This window comes from Leptosomus discolor, chromosome 2 (genome assembly GCF_034619465.1).
Source record: "Leptosomus discolor isolate bLepDis1 chromosome 2, bLepDis1.hap2, whole genome shotgun sequence".
NCBI lineage: Eukaryota > Metazoa > Chordata > Aves > Leptosomiformes > Leptosomidae > Leptosomus > Leptosomus discolor.
In genome coordinates, this window is record NC_141392.1 from 54047235 (window position 1) to 54064689 (window position 17455).

Consider the following 17455-nt stretch of genomic DNA (forward strand, 5'->3'; position numbering starts at 1 on the left):
TATTAGACCTCAGTTTTAGATTTGCAGCATCTCTAAATCAGCAAAGATCAGATGCAGTTTTTGGTCTACCTTCAGACTTCTAAAAGTTACGGGACTGATTCTTAGGCATTGTCCCAGGTGATACATTTGAGTGTTAAAATCATGTTAATGCGATTTTGTTTAATTTTTTTTTTTTTTTTTAACAGCTGACAGATTGGTATTTATTATAACAAACTAGCACCTTGGCCAATAAAGTAACATGCAGAAAAATAAATTAAAATGCCCTAAAACCTCTCAGTTTGTGCTAGGGTTGCCACCTGTTTCTCATTGTACATCCCATGTAAGCTTATCCATGTTTGTCCCTGGTATAATTTTCAATGAATTAAAAATTGGAAGTATCAAATTTGTGTGTGTGCTGTTTATCAGTGGTGGAAGGATCCTTTGCAAAGCTTCATGGACTAAGATTTTAAACTGTGCATCCACTCTGTGACTTGCCTTGATTAAATGTCAAGGTCAGCTATTACCATTGCTAAAAACATGAATGTGGAGTTTTCTGTAATTCTGATTACTAGATAGGAATAACAGAACATCAGAGTAGCGTTGTCCAAATTGCATGGATAAAACTTTTGCAGTTGAACAACTCGAACACATTCATATTTGACACAGAAAAGATGACGGCTATCACCAAAAATGGGTGTTGTGAGGTTTTTTAAACTATCCCCTTTACATAACCATATAAACCAAACTTTGAATTAAAGCAATTAAAAGATAGCAAAAAATTGTTTGCTTACTGCAGAAAGCAGGTAGTTAAAGAATAGTGCAAGGCAAAGGGAATGCCAGGGAGAAGGGTATCCTTTCCTTCACCTCTCTATAGGCATATTTTCACTCATAATCTCCAAAGAAAATCACTGGAAGGAGCCAAAAGATGGAGTGAGACGAGTTATCTTTCTTCTGCCCTTCACCCAACAACCTGTTCACATTACAGTGAATTTTGTATGCCAGTCTTCACATTGCTTTGTCCAGAGGAACATTAATTTTTAATACTGCATATGATAAATACAAATTCATGGTGTCAGTTAGGTGTCAGTGAGGTTAGCTCTAATTTCACAGAACTTTGCAACACCTGTGAGCGTATTTACCTTACAAACAGCTTCTGAATTTACAGTCTTACATTCCTTCCTATGTGAAAGGATTATCTTTCATCCCATTTTAGATTTATTTGGTTTGGCTTTTATTTCTTTTTTGTTCAAAACAGTTTTAAAGGCAAATAAAGGGGTTTTTTTAATCTCCTAATTATGCCTCAGCTTTAAGATGACCGTTTAATATAAAGAAAAGGAAGTTATGCTAACTGATATTTATTAAAAAGAAAAAAAATAAGTAAAATTTTGTAGAAGCCATAACATTTTGGGCTATTAGAAGCAGTTGTACTCATGGATAGACTGACTGATAGAAATATTTGTATGTAAGTAGTGGTCATTACAGGCCATTAGCTCTAAAAGAGCTGATTCCTACCTGATCTCTTTTTTGAGAGTGAACAGCTATTAGAGAAACATTAGTAACACACCTTATATCATTACATTCATGCACAAAGCAGTGTTCTTCATGATTAGCCTAAGTTAAAGTCAATGTATATGTACCCTCCTGATTTAAATATTTGTCTTGTTTTCTGCTTTCTAGAAAAATGTTTAAAAGAAACTGTATGTCAATTGAAAAGTTTCCTTGTTATGAAGATGAATGGTGTAAGATTGTTTTCGCTGACTATGCTGTAACGTATGCCGATCAGCCGCCAAATGTGTGGTTTGTGGTTTTTAGGTGCGTTTCATACAGCCCTATATAACTCTTATGGGGAAGTAGTATAGATACACTGTGGTTTTTCAATAACCAGCTTTAAAAATGTAATTTTACATAAGTCTATTTTCCTTGAATTCTAATGTATACTTTTACTTCATGTTACACAAATAATTTTATTTTTGAAAATAATTTTAATATAATTTTAATTTTTTTTTTTTTTCAGAGAAATATTTCTTGTTCCAGAAGACGTGCTTATAGTGCCAAAGGTGTATACCACGATCCCTTCCTGTAGACTTCATGTTGTTGATAACGACACACTGGAGGAAATGCCCCATGTCTTTTTCAAAGTGGCGCCTCGTGTTTATCCCAAAAATAAGGTAAATGCAAGAAGTCTTCTGACAAGTATAATTTTTAAAAATAATAACAATTGCCCAAATTCTGTGGACATTTTTAGCTGCGTCATAATGTTCTGCTTAAAGTGCACCCTTATTTATTAGCAAGTTTGAACAGAGACCATCACTGATTTGCTTCTGTGCTAAACCTTTTACAGTGAAGGAATAACCTTTCTTTTCTTTGATATTTTTTATTATCTCTAAATTTGGGAATATCAACTGGAGGGGTCCATAAAGATCATCTAGTTCCCATCCCCCTGCCACGGGCAGGGACACTTTCCACCAGACCAGGTTGCTCAAAGCCCCATCCAACCTGGCCTTGAACACTGCCAGGGAGGGGGCAGCCACAGCTTCTCTGGGCAACCTCTCCCAGTGCCTCACCACCTTCACAGTAAAGAAATTCTTCCTAATACCTAATCTAAATCTACCCCCTTTCAGTTTGAAACCGTTACCCCTTGTCCTATCACTACAACTTCCCTGTGCTGTGCTACTCAACGGCAATATGGTTGCTGCTGACGCTGTCCACCTGACAGAACAACCTTCCAGAGTCAGGGGCTAAACTAAGAATGAAGTTTGAATAGCCTTTTATAAGTCATGCTTACAATAATTAAATTAAAACGCATCTTCAGGTGCTAATGATAATTGCAGCATTGATGCCAAATACAGCTTTAGATATGCTTCCCTTCAAAGCTCATATGATACTTCAGAAGCATTAGTGAAAATTGCTTCTAAAAGAATAACTGTAATGTTAAATAATTATCACAGCATCCTCTCCTCCTGCCTTTTTGCCTTTAGACTAGTGAAGTCAGTTTGCTCAGTCCTTCCTTGCACGTTACATGTTCTACACTCTTGATTACTCTCTCTTCTGGACTCTTTCCAATTCCTGTTGTTTTTTTCTTGTTTATCATGCACAACACTGAGCACAGCAGACTTTACACCAAGGATTAACTTGTGACCATACGAATTATGAGTAAGGAACAATTACTTTACCTTTGTTGTGGGCTTTACTTCTGCTTATATATATATATCCAACTGTGCTTCTTGCTGGATTTTGCAACACCATTGTTGACTCATGTACTTCTGTAACTCTAGGTGCTTTCCTGAAGAACTGAATTCTGTAGTTTATTATTCTTGAGTAAATACAGTGTATTTCACTACTGCTTTTAATGCTATTTCCCTAGTTTAAAATAATCTTAAATTCTTATTTTCTCTTCCTCTAATGCTTCAGCCCTTCTTAGCTTGTGGTATTGTTGTCCCACAAGTGGGGTCTGGTACCCGGTGTGCAAAACGCCAATATACATGAGAGTCAAGTTATTTTATTTCATTGATGCACGTCAATGGTTGTCCATCTCAAGACAGCACACCTGGCCTCAGAGTTTCCCATAATTATACACTTAATTAATATATATTCATTGTTATTCCCTTTGGTGATCAGTTCTTTTTCCTTGCTTCTCATGCAAATTAGTGTGCAGTCTCTATTGTCTTCTTTTACTGTCCTTTTTGAGTAGATGGTATAATTTGGGTAGGTGGTCAATGAGTTGGTGGTCGTGATCTTCCCTTGCTAGGATTACTTTTTGCTTACCTACTCTCCAATCTTGGTAGTCCCAAGCAGTTCTTCATGGTTTGCTGGCCAAACCACAATCCATCACCCTTTCTGACAGAGCCACATTATCTAATAGTTAGCTCTTAAATCTAGTCTTAAATCATGCCTAGTTACTATTTCACCAAAATTGGATCAGGACCGTACAAAGGACTCTTAGCAGCTTCCTAGTTGCTTCAATCACATTTTACATTTTTTTTAATATCAATGACACAGTATCAGCTAATTAAACATATTTTTTCCATTCCACCAACCACATTATTCAATGTTTTTTATTAGTAGAATCAGGTTCAGGTTAGATTTTTGAAATCTCATTGATTGCATCCTGTGCTTCCAAAAGGAGACGTGAATATGTGCTTTCTGGATGTGATTGTCCAACAGCCACCCTAGTTTCTTCATTATGACAGCATTTCCTTAGGCTTATAAGAACGATCAAAGATCCAGTGTCAGCTGTCTCCTTCTATCCCATAATGTGCTTTTCTATAGAAGGAAGGAAGCTTGATCGATCTGATAGGACTTTTTTTTTTTCCCCCCATCTTTTTTGCATTGTTGAGGGAGTTGCAAGGAGTTTCAGCCATTGGGTCATGCTGACTGATGATTTTCTAGGCACCGTTGTCCATCTAAAAAAATACAGCACTGCAGTTCTATAGTCTCCCAATACCTTTGCTGTCCTCCACCAGTTATCAAACATCATTTAAAAGTTTTGTGATTGTTTTAATCTGTTATTTAATTATCCTTTAGACAGTTCAGAAGTTCATCAGACCTAACTAATCCTAACCCTTAATTTATCTATATAATTGTTTACTACTTCTTTTCCTATTCTGGTCTGCCTCTTATCTCTTTGATATTAACTATTCTAGCCACATCTTCACAGCAATATTAATTTAACCTCAGATTTGAAGACACAATGAATCTGATCTCTAAATTTCCATGCAGCAAACTGCATTTACCCATAATTTCACACTGCCTACAACACGAAGGGACGTCTTCAGATCTCCAGTTTATCAGTGAATGCAGTAATTATCATGTTTACATTTTAGCTTTATCTAATTTTACTTTCATATGTGCGAGGACTGATAGCTTTTGCTAAATGTCTTGTACGTGAATTGCCAAAATATTATGTTTTCCTTACCTTCAGCTGTGGTCACTTTTGGAGTGTCTATAAACTCAAAATTGTTGCAGTTTTCAAATACATCAACACTTTACAATACACATCTTTCTTACATCTGGCATACAGTCCAGGGGTTTCCCAGCAATAGTGGAGTGTAGGTTTGATGTGGTTGTCTCAGAGCTTGGAGTGAAAGTTCTTTGTTTATGCAGTCTTTTACTCTTCATTATATCTAATCCTACTACTACTACTACTGCTACTACTGTCATCACCACCACCGCATATAGTTTTGGTCAGATATCAGGAGGGAAAAAATATTTTGTACCAAATGAAAAGAATTTGATTGGTATTATTGCTAATGGTTTTACAAGAAAAAGAGCAGTAATATTACGGAACCCAGAGATGTATAGATGCGTTTTATGTGGGAGCTATTTGCATAGTTGTATGATGTACAGAGCAGGAAAAGACATTAAATAAATATGTTTTACTGAACTTTAGTCATGTTATAAGAAGACTTCTCAGACTAGAGTGCTGCACATGCTTAAATAAGAGTAAAAACTCATCAATTGTTAAATTAGACTTTATTAAACAACTTTGAATCCTCAAATAATTTGGTTAGAAAGTGACTTCAGGAGTTTGATTGTACCTGCCCCTAAAAATACCTTCCAGCTTTGAAGTTAGATGACATTGGATTTGACTTGTATGAAACTTTTTGTCAAATACAAATTCCTGTCATAAGAGGTGCTTCGTAAGTTAGACTATAATAGAACTGTAAGATTCTTGCTTATGAAGATCATCTTTTCGTATTAATAAGTGTAACATGGACAAAAAGTGTGTTGCATGTAGTCATAGAGTGAATTTTGAGTAGTGTAATTCTGAAGTTAAAATGAATTGTTTTCACCTGTCAGAAAGGATACACATTCATGGCTGAAGCACGTACTGGTGACCTACCTGTGGCAGCTGGAAGATGGAAGCTCCGGCTCATCGGTTCTCATAGTCCACTCCCATTCCTCTCTCGTGAGGCTGTAAATAATGTCTATTCTACTAAAGAAATTAGAGAGTATTACATACCCAATGACAAGCATGTAATGTTAAGGTAAATATTGAGAGATATCAATGTGCAATACCAAATTTAACATTTCATTTGTGAAAATGTTATTTTCTGAAATATTGCAACTGCTTAATGAAGACCAGGTGTGAAGTACACAGACTATAACTTTAAAATCATGATATCAGTATTTTGCATTTCTGTAAGCTTGATCTTGAAATCTTATCCATATGTCAATGACTGAAATTCCATAGTACTTTGGGGGATTAAATATTACAATCAAGATTTTGCAGGTGGGGAGTAGACTTAAAGTTTGATATAGTTTTTCAACTATTCAGATAAAGCCTTAAATAATACAGAAAAACAACACTTTCTTTTCTGATATATCAGACCAATTTTCATCTTGCAGTGTTGGCAGAAAAATTTATATCCATTTTATTTTAGCCTTCTGGTTCTTTTAGGAGAAGATGTTGAATAAAAATGCAATTATTTAATTTTTATTAATCCTTTTTTAGTTGACTAAAGTTTATTAAAATCAGTTTATTCTGAGTTTGAGTTCAGAACTGACCCTGACTAAATCACTATACTTAAGTTTTTTTACACAAAGGACTACATCCCGCACTAAAACAAGCCCCATGCTTAGAGCTGATTACATGTATATATTTTGAAGATTAATTCTAGAACATTTTGCCTTGATTCCTGACCATTAGTATCAATGTTTCAAATCAATGTATTATTCTTGGAATAGAGGTCTATTCGACAGAAGGAATCCATTTCAGTATAAACAGAGAAAGCATGTAATGGAAATATAACAAATGCACTCAAATTCTGTAAACTCTCTTTCTTGATGAGTTTTCTTTCTTTTTCTCTTGTCTGATGTTGCCAGTCTTTTAAAAAGTTTATTTTAATGTTTTGGGGGTTTTTTGGCTCCAAATGTGCTGAAGCTGCATGTGCTGAAGCGTGATGGAGTTTTTGTGTGGTGGTGTTTGTTTTCTTGCTTGGTGAGATTAGTCTAACAATTTGAATTTATGGACAAAAAGTAAGTAATGTATAAAGTTATGAGTCGCAACAAAATTATAATTTAAATTTCATCCTAAGACTCAAATTCGACAGTCTTTTAATTCTGCAGTCTCTTAAGTTGACTAGAGTAGCAGCTGCTATCGAATGAGATAGCTCTACCCTTTTGAAAGCAAATCTTTGTATTTTTTTTCTTTTGCTCTGTTACTTTTTAATTGAAACAGTTCCCTAATCTCATTAACCATGTTTTTCAACAAATACAAGTACAGCAGGAGGGAAAATTTATATATGCGCATTTGATAAGGCAATGAAAAAAAATCGCAAGGCCACCCTTTTTTTTGCAGCACTTACTTTGGTCATGGGTTCACTGCACTAAACTTCACTACAGGAAGCTTAGCCCATGAGATTACAGGAAAACTGTTGACTACAAACTCAATTTTAAGTATTTGCTTCCAGGTCAGCACAACATTTAGGTACTTCGATAGAAAAAAATGATCGGGTATAGTTGGTTATATTTCTATAATTTCTTTCTTCCTCCTTAGGTATGCAGTAAAAGTCACAGCTTCACATATTGCTACAGTGCAGGTACAAACCTCTAAATCAGATGTGTTCATTAAACTACAAGTCCTAGATAATGAGGAAGAAATTGTGAGTGTTACTGGACAGGGCCATGCAGTCATCCCTGCTTTTAATTTCTTGAGTAATGAAACGCTTTTGAGTTCCCACTGTAAGTATTGTATTCTGTATTTGTTACTTTTATATCACTGAGGGATATACATTCTTACAGTAACTATAAGTAATCACAGAAAATACTATTTTTTTCCTATTTCTTCCATGATTCTCTAATTGCTTTGTGATTGAGTGATATCAGCTGCATTTTTGAGCAATCAATGGGAATCCTTGGTCTTCAGCCATGAGGAAAGGTACCAAAAGGATCGACTGAAATAAAGTGTTCAGCCTTATTTTCTTCCTTTGCCTTTTGGTCTTGTTTTATAACTGAGTAAAGTGTTTTGTGGATAATTGAAATAGACTCTGAGATCTGAAAATTTTTATGCATATGCGTGCCTTGTCCTTGGGAATTGAAATATGTTTTATTTTTAAGATCTTGCCTTTATTTGTTTGATCTTAGTGTTAAAAAAATATTGTCTGTTAGGAGACTGGTGCCCAGACCATGGGACATGGTAGATAATTGACAGATTACACTGAGCCTTATGGTTTAAATACACCATCCTAAGCATCACGCCATTTAGCAGAAGCACGCATTTCATTGGTTTTTCATCCATCATATGAGCTCGAGAGTACATGGCAAAAGAATCTTGAATAAATTATATAATATTTATCCTTAAGAAAAACTCTCAGATTTTGACTCTATCTCTGCTACAGCTGCACAATGTAATTCTTGGAAATAGATGACATTGAAGGAACAGCTACTTGCCTGACTTGCTAAGTTGGCATAAAAGGCATAAATGCCTATTATACTACTATACTATTGTCAGTTCTTTATGATAGCAACTGAAATATTGAGAAAAAGTTATACCTCATGGGAACACTTGAATTTAAACAAAATTTCCTTTGAGACAAATTTATTTGAAAATTACAGCAAACACCTTACTCCTTTTTGGCTGAACAGTTGAATCTGGGAAGTTTATTTGCTCAAAGTTCTTGTTTTGTTTTGGTTATTATTCATTACATTGCAGTCTTGTCAGGTCAGCTGTTGTTAAAGGTGAGAACTAGTGTGTGTTCAAAGGTCACCTTTCATAAGTATGCTGAAATTCATGTTATTTTCTCAAAGTACTTTGAAAATAGAGATTGTACCTAACAAAAATCTAGCTGGCATCAGTTAAATCTGACTGTCTGTAGCCCAGCCAACAAGCATTTTGAATCTACTGTATGCCCAAGCCTGGCAGCATATAAATACTGGGAGAAGGAGCAAGGAGGTAAAGAAAATTAAGTCAAACTCTTTTGCGCAGTGACAAGACAAGAGGCAACAGGCACAAACTGAAATATAGAAAATACAATTTAAGCATTAGAAAAGGTGATTCGGAGCAGGGGTGATGTTTGGTTTGGGGTGTTTTTTTGTTTGTTTCATTTTTACTCTCGGGGTGTCAAACACTCGAACAAGTTGCCCAGAGGGATTTTGGAGTCTTCATCCTTGGAGATAATCAAAACCCGACGAGACATGGCCATCTGCAACCTGCCCTAGCTGACCCTGCTTTTAGCAGCAGTATTGAACTAAATGATCCCCAGAGGTGTCTTCCAGCCTCTGCCAGGGCCACTCAGCCTCCCGTGATCCTGTGATATCAGTCAGTAGTTAATGGTGGGTTTTTTTCTTAATGATATACAAATAATCCAGTTTCCTTGGATGTGCTGTCCAACTAAGGATGTATTCATTTAGAACTGAACTTAATAGAGAGCGCCTTCAGTTTGAGATTGTAGCGATGCTCTGCCATCATCCCCCTCTGATGTAGGGAGATAACTTCCTGCACATCCTATTGGGCAGAGTTAGGTTTTTCAGACGTCCTCCTTCATGCTTCACTTCCAGGCTTTCGGAAGTTAGGAGTTCTGCCAAGCGCAGTACTCAAGAGCTGTGGTCAGACAATATTAGCCATTTGCTACTGGCATTTCTATTGATTGATAAAATTGGTGCTGGGCTACTAAAGAAGCTAAAACAAAACTGGAATGAAAATTTTGTCGTCTGAAAGTACTCTCAGCCAGTTGGTTGACATTTGATTTAGAAGTGCTGTTTAATTCTACTGTTCAGAAACAATAAATACAGCTGAATGAAGTATATAAATCTAAGACATATTTTCAACAATTGTCCCTGTTGTGCTCAGGTAATTTTAAACAAAAATTAAATACCATCTACCTGCTTCTGCTACACTTCTTATATGTAATAGATTTTAGATGCTAGTGCCGTGGCATCTTAACTTCTTTTATAATCTTAATTTGTTTCCCTGTTTTCTATACACTTCACTTCTTAGTAAAGCTAATTTCATTTTACTTGTAAGATTGCATACTAATTTGATTTTTTCATTATATCTGTGGGTTTCAGTTTGAAAATTATATTCTTCATAAGCATTACGAGTTTGTTAAATAAAGGATTTGTTTGTAAGCAAACAAGTCAGCTGCTCTGCATGGACACCACTATACATCAATGTTGTTAAGATATTAAAGTCTTCGGTCCTTTTATGAAGACTTTTAAACAATGACTCTTCTGTAAATCAATAAGTTTCTGCCTCTTTGAGTATATTCAGAACCTGAGGCAAAGAGAAATTGTTTAAATACTGGATTATTGCTTTACTAAAGTCCGAGATAGCATCATATTTCACATGTTCACCTCCACTATTTTGAACTGTGTAGTTTTTTAACATGATCCTTTAGAAAAATGTTTTATCCAAATTTCCAGTGCTGTGTGGGGAAAAATAACTAATTTAATCATGTTTATGAAACATGTTGATTTCTGTCTCAACTGCACCTTGTTAGTACTAGAAATGTAGAACTATGAAGACCGTGTTTTTAAAGTGTAACTCATCAGATGACAATGTTGTGTTTTTAAAGGAAATCATGGAGAAGCTGTCATGATTCTGTCTGAGTTACCAAGATAATCAATAGGTATTTTTGGTATTTTGGAATGTGGGAATGGATTAGTAAACTTAATAGTAGACTGGTGGAAATAGAAGCAGGAAAGGTATAAAATAGCTCAGATTAGGGTCATCATCACTATAATTGAAATCAATTGCCAAGTTACCCTCAGTAAAGTAAAGGAGAAACTTTCTTTCAGGAAACAATCTTGTCAAAGATCATAATCTGAAGACTGAAATAAGGTGAAAGGGACAATGAGCTGAGGGAGAAGAGAAATGGGTTCCAACAGATGCTAGAAGGGAGAGGATGAGGCAAAATAAGTAAGAGGGACATTTTATCTTTGCTAAAGTTCTTCTCACCTATGGTAGCAGGGGACATAGGTGAGAAGAACTTTACAGAATGTCCTCAGAAATCAGATACATGCATTAGGCTTCTATCTCTTATTCTTATGAGCTGTGATATACAAATAGTTTCTGATAGTTTAAAATTATTTTAATCCATTGTGAATTATTCAATGAAATACCTGTTACATTAACCTGATTGAAAATAGGAAGGTTGTTGTATCAGGTTCCTATTCAGCAGTGTTATGATTTTAGTCTGTTTTTGTAGGTGAAATGAATATTCTGATGCCATTTAAGTGTGTGCGAGTGTACAGAGAGCTGTTGTTTGGAAGGAATGACTCCGAAGCTGTCACTGTTTGCTGGTTTTTCTATTATTATTTTCACAATACTAGAACAAGTGGCCTTAATGTTGAAGTTCTCTTCCTATATATATGCATCCTGTCACAAAGAAGACATTTTGTGTGTGTTTCAAATCTTTCAGAGCATCCAAACTATATGAAAAGATTATGAAACATACTCAGTGTAATCAACATGACAGTATCACATTACCCAACCTGCTGAGTGTCTGTAGGTGCAATTTATGGCATTGTAAAAGCATGTTTCTTTGCTATTGTCAAAAGTGTTAGGAAAATAGAGCCTATACAATAACAATATAGGAGCCTCCGTGAATACTGTTGCCAATTTCAGACGAAGGTTTGTACAACTGACGCTCAATAGAACAAGACTCTACTGTCAGTATCTAGTTATTCTCAAAAAACCTGTGTTTTCACAGAATAGGAATAATCAGAAACCACTGCTATACCCTCAGCACCAAACTTACTAGTTAAGCAAGACACAGTCCTCACATTTGAGACCTGTTCATTATCACACACGTTCTGCCTGTCATAGAATTGACCACCGTGTTGCCAGTATTCTTAAGTGACATGACTGTGCAACTATCACCAATAAAACTTTATCCCCCTTTCCCACTCACAACCTATTCATTCATCTCCAGTCACAGGTGTTTTATAAATGTCCTTTATAGCTCAAAACTTACATTAAACCAATTGATTTTGAATATATTTACCTCTTCTGAGATGTAGCAGATGATTTGGACCTTGAATATTCTCTTGCCTATAAAGGAGTTACATATTGACATGTTGCAAGCACAGCTCGTTTTATTGATACAAGTACAGCAGTCCTGTAAGCACAGATGAGCAAGTGCATGCTCATAATCCTTTTATTATCCATAGTAGCAGCCTGATACAATCCAGTCTCAAAGTATCAAAATCTCGTTCAGATATTTGAATCTGGAACCAAGGTACGTAGAGTTCCTTCTAGTCACGGCTTTTTTAGGAAAACCAAGACTGACTAGTTAGGTACGTAGTAAGAAAAGTAATTTGGTGTCACAGCACCACCTGCTGACAATTGCTAGAACTATTATTTTGGATGTGTATGCACATTTGGGAACTTTCCCAAGTCCTTTCCAGCAAGTAAAGCAGAATGACTCTTACAGTGGATTCCATCATTCTGAGCTGAGTTATCTTCATGGCAAGATAACTTCATCCTCTGGGCAAACCATTATAGAAATTTTCAGTACTTAAGCTCTTCAGGGCTAGGAGAGAGAAAAGAGGAGGTTAGTGAGGCATTCATGAAAGCTAATTATAGCCTAAGGAATGCAACCTCCCCTGAAACCCAGCTGCCTTGATAGGTAGAGGTAGACTCCTTCACGGGCCAATGCACAGCTCCTAAAGCCCAGACACCACACCTCCTGGAGAGGAGCTCACCTCTCTGTTGACTTCAAGAAGGTCATTGACTTTTATTTGGTCGCACTGCTTTAAAGCTACCTTTTTGTAAATTATTTGTGGTGTGCCTTGATAACAATGCTCAGGCAGGCATTGAAAATCCTTCCCGACTAGAAACTTTCATGAAAATATTGCAAATGGTGCCCTAAAGGCAAGTTGCCCAATTGGAAAATGTCTGTATGTAGAGTTATTCTTCTATTTAGAATGCCATTTTTTTCTTTGCAGCAGGTTTTCACACAGATGTAAAAGAACATGCAAGATTCTGGTCTCTGGATAATGTTTCTTCTTCATCCAAGTGCACTTCTGTTGAGTGAAAGCCTCATGACTTTGGTTCTGTCTGATGAAAGATTTGATACTCTAACACTACGAGTTATGTCTCCTCTCTCTTTTCACAGCATAGGAAGCTAACTGATACCTGGAAAGCTCAGCAGGCTCTATTTGAGTGAGAAACTATTCCACAGATACAGGCTTGCTTAGGCGTATCTTTTACAAAACAACACCCATGGTGTTGCATCACTCTTAAGAAATGGGTTAGAAGAAACCAAGTATTGTCTTCCTTCAGGTTTCTTCTCACAGGTCTCCTTACCATGGGGTCAGCAAGAGTGATAGCTCAGGTGCTAAAGATTCTGAATGTCATGCAGAAAAGCAACTCATAGCTTGTGATTAGGAGTTTGAAACATCTTGAAGAAAGCATCTCTGCAAGGTCTTGTTTTCATTTCCCAACTTATACTGATTTTCTTAGGAAAAAGGAAGCACTGCCTTATGCAGAGGAAAGATGCCATAGCAAGTGATCTGTGGCATTTGACTTCCACAAGAAACAGTATTTTCTGACCCTTTGAGTTTCTAGTGGCACACTTAAACTTTTATTTGGCATTTATACACTGAGACACCACCAGTACATTTTGCTGAATCTGGTCTAATAGTCCTGTCAGCTCCTGTGAACTTCCCTGGATGTTTTGTTAACCCACATGAAACTGTACATTTTTCTTTTGAAGTGTTGCAATGATACAGTATCCTATTTTGCTTCTAGACTAAACCTTGGGAAGAAGGTCCTCAGTGAAGTCAGTCCAGCTATCGTTAGTGTAACACACAGGTGAAGCTGCTTCCCCAGAGCTGTTCTTTTTGCCTTTATTCAATTTTTTATGAACTATTTCCTTTTGAAATTCTCTTTCATTTCTCTGTAGACATTCAAGCAAGATAATATCATAGATTTCAGCGGCATTAGAAGTGAACACAAGTTTATGTTTTCTGGATTAGTACTTCTGTTACAGCCCTTCTTTAGCACATTCGTGTTTCACAGTTTTTCCGCGTTAATACCTTCCTTAGGAGACAATGATATAACCTCATAAAGGATAGACCGATTCTATAGCTCCTTTCAAGACTAGCCTTTTCTAAACTCCAGTCAGCTATGATCTTTGTGTCACGATGGTGTAAGAGACTTCTGTAAGAGTAGGAGGTGCCAGAACTGTAGCCAATGCACCTCTCCCCTCCTTCCACAGAGACCCCATCATACAGAGTACAAGGCTGTCTGTATTATGTAATATATAGTATGGTGCTGTGGTGGTCAGTGCTGGAAAAAAGTATGGGCTTTGGGGCAAAGAAAGTACATGCTTTATAAATAGTAACAACAGTTATATATACAGTCTCAAATTTCTCATTATTTACACTGAAGAGATCTGTGATTTGTGTGCAGAGTGAAATCACGATAGAATTTGGAATAAGCATATTTTTAATTGGAACCTTGTGAGCATAATACAGCATGAGAAAATTGACTATGGTTATTCTTTCTTATAGTCGCTGGGGGCATCTGTTTACCTCATGCTAGTAATGCATAGAATTTCTGGAAATTAACACTGATATTTTTTATCATCTTGCAGCAAGTAAAACCCAAATTATTCAAAGTAGTACAAAGAAGGAATCAGAAACTGGAGGATCCAAAAAAAAAGGTCATGTTTCATCTTCAAAGGACACTAAAGCTTCTTTCAAGCCAGGACTTGTACGAGAAGGCCCACCTATATTGGAAAATGGATCTTTCCTCTTGGAAAACTTTCAAAATAATGATGGAAGTCCACAACGAGTAAGAGATTCCAAATCATTGGGATTTGGGGAAAAAAAAAAAAAAAGGCAGCACAAACATTGAAGGGGTATTGATAATACTTTTGGTACATGTGGAGTTCTGATATCCTGAGGCAAGAACAAGGAATCCAAAATTAAGATTGTTGGTAGCTTCTGAATGAGGCTATGGAGAATGGATAATGTATGTGTATGCATAATCAAATAACAAGGGGTCACTTCTGTTTTCAAATTAAGGTGATATATTCAATCTTTAAATGTTCTTCGTTTGCCAAATCCAAGTATAGCATAACTTTCAGCTAAGGGCCAAAAACTACCAGTAATGAAGTTAAAGATGCTTCAGTGTGACTTTTCTTTGAAATACAATGTAAGATAAGGCCATATTTAATAGTTCTAATAGTGAAACACCTATTGCCAGTCAGCTGAAAACCTTAGTAAGACACACACAATAGCTGCTACTTGAGCCGAGTTTCTCAGAGAGGGATGACAAAACATGGATTTTTCTTGACTTCACCTAGTATTATTTGTCTATTTTAGAAAAATAACCTTTATTTTCTAAAACAATTCTTGTCCAAGTGATTTTTCCTGATAATTGAGTTCAATTGCAACAAAATATTCCAAGGGAAAAAAAGAAAGATGATTGAGAAATAAATTCCAGGGTTGTTCCTTTGACTCAGAACTGGCTTTGTAATTTGGAAAACAATTTTTCAAGAGAATAATTTCCCGTTCAGTGTGGACAATGTTTTAAATAACCCACGGACCTGTCACCTTTACCTCAAATTAAGGCATTATTGACTGCTAGTATTAGGACTCAAAGCCTTGTAGTAGGTCTTGAAAACAAAGACAAAATTCTTTGGTTTAGCACACGGCATACATAGGAAAGTTATATGGACATCTTAAAGGAATGTAGCTCCTTGTTGTATAGCCCAGTTTAGTTTCCCTTGATAAATGCATGAGTAACTGTTTAATTTCACAGGAATTAAAATAAAATCTGTTGAATTAACACTCATTTTTTTAAGCTTCTTGTGACTATTGTAAGTGCAAGCTTGTAAATTAATTATGTGTTTTATTTGCTGGCAGTTTACCAACCTGCAGGGCTTTTGAATGCTTACTATAATTGCTATGTCCTCAGCATGTTAACGTATTGCATTTTCTTTCGCAGTCTCACAAGTATATAATACAAGCATTGGTGTTATATAATAGTTGGCCACTTACTGAGAGTCAGTCTCTGTTTGTTCAAGAACTGAAAGAAATGGAGAAAAATGAAATCAAAGGTAGGTCGATCTAAGTGTGTGTTTAGTCAATTGCATCATGTTACTGATTTAAAGAATGGTACATTGCTGCAACCCAAGACCATAGGACTTTTTTTCTTTTATTCACTACTTGAGTGAAATAATTAAGCAACAAAGCTTTTTGTTCTGGAGTTCATAGAAATGAAGTTTGATTGCATGATTCTATACCATCAGTTCACAAAGTATAAGGAAATCAGAGAATGCTCTGAAAAACTCACCTGCGCTGCTTAGGGCTCAACTTTAATTAGGGATCTGGAACAGCTGTAGAAGTATGACTGCTTCTACAGTCAGAGAGACTGATGAAGTGTAATATAAAGGCACAGTACCCTGACAAAGTACATCCAAAGATAGAAGTTTCTACTGAAACTAGAGAAACTTGCCTGCTAATAATTTAAGAGAATGCACTGACAAAAGGGGAAAAAAAAGCCTGTTTTGGGATATAAATTACTTCTGTACTGCTAGGAATAGAATTTAGGCAGGAGGCAAGACTAGGTGAAGTCCCAAGGACAGGCTCTGTATTCAAGCCAGTAAGGGGACAGAGGAGTTAAGAAACCTTGGGTTTTTTTTTCACCCAGATTCTCTTACCATTTCTTGTTAAGGGACAGAAAAAAAACCAACACATATTACAAGCAGTTAGAATACTAGTCAGTATCCTACAAATTAGATAAATGTCTCATATTTGCTTCTCCTTTTACCACTGGGGCTGACACAGAATGATTCAGATCTTGATTATGTTAGAGGAAGATTTATCATGCTGGATCCAGCTGCCCAAGAGAGGTGAAGCTGCTGCCGCTCCACATCCCCAGGTCCAATCATTAGCGAGGCTGAAGATGTAGTCCCAGCAGGCACACACACACACAGGACACACATACACACTACATATATACATGTATACATACATATAGACATTGCCAGCCACACAGATCACAGACAGACACTCACAGCACTCACACAAGCACAGGCAGCACCAATGGCCTCATCCTGCTTCCGTCTCTGGCTGGACAGAATGGAAGTCCACTAGAGAGATTTATAGATAGATATATATATAAGGTGGGTCCTTCCAGGAGCTGAACTTAAGACACCTAGTCTGCCCGGTACCTGGCCCCTGAATCCTGTATGAGCTCCTGAGGTTGCAGCCCTACTCCAGCTGTTGAAGCAGACCATCACACACACACATGCATGCAGCTGACTCCCCTGTGCTCTCACCCCTAGGTTCCTGCAGAACCTAAAATACTACTTTCCACCATTCAGTAAATTTCCCACATCATTAATACTAAAGTTCTGTAACTCAATTTTTAAAATATGAGATAAGGAGAAATTATTTTTGCATTATCCTCACATATATACACTTGCTAATATCCTTAAATTTTCTTAGGAAGATTTGATCTTTATTTATTAGTGTTATTTCTCACTTCTTACGCTGGTTACATATTTCTTTTTACATGTCT

The 17455-nt window shown here is 36.4% G+C and overlaps 1 protein-coding gene across 1 annotated transcript in view; it reads left to right on the forward strand.

Moving 5' to 3' along the window:
• The window catches only part of ADGB (androglobin), a 122616-nt gene that overhangs the window by 83997 nt on the left and 21164 nt on the right, over positions 1-17455 (forward strand). Inside the window, exons 24-29 of the mRNA XM_086460412.1 lie at positions 1657-1791; positions 1994-2147; positions 5779-5966; positions 7478-7666; positions 14524-14719; positions 15878-15989. Coding sequence (XP_086316538.1) covers positions 1657-1791; positions 1994-2147; positions 5779-5966; positions 7478-7666; positions 14524-14719; positions 15878-15989 — 974 coding nt within the window. The remainder of the gene's footprint in view (positions 1-1656; positions 1792-1993; positions 2148-5778; positions 5967-7477; positions 7667-14523; positions 14720-15877; positions 15990-17455) is intronic.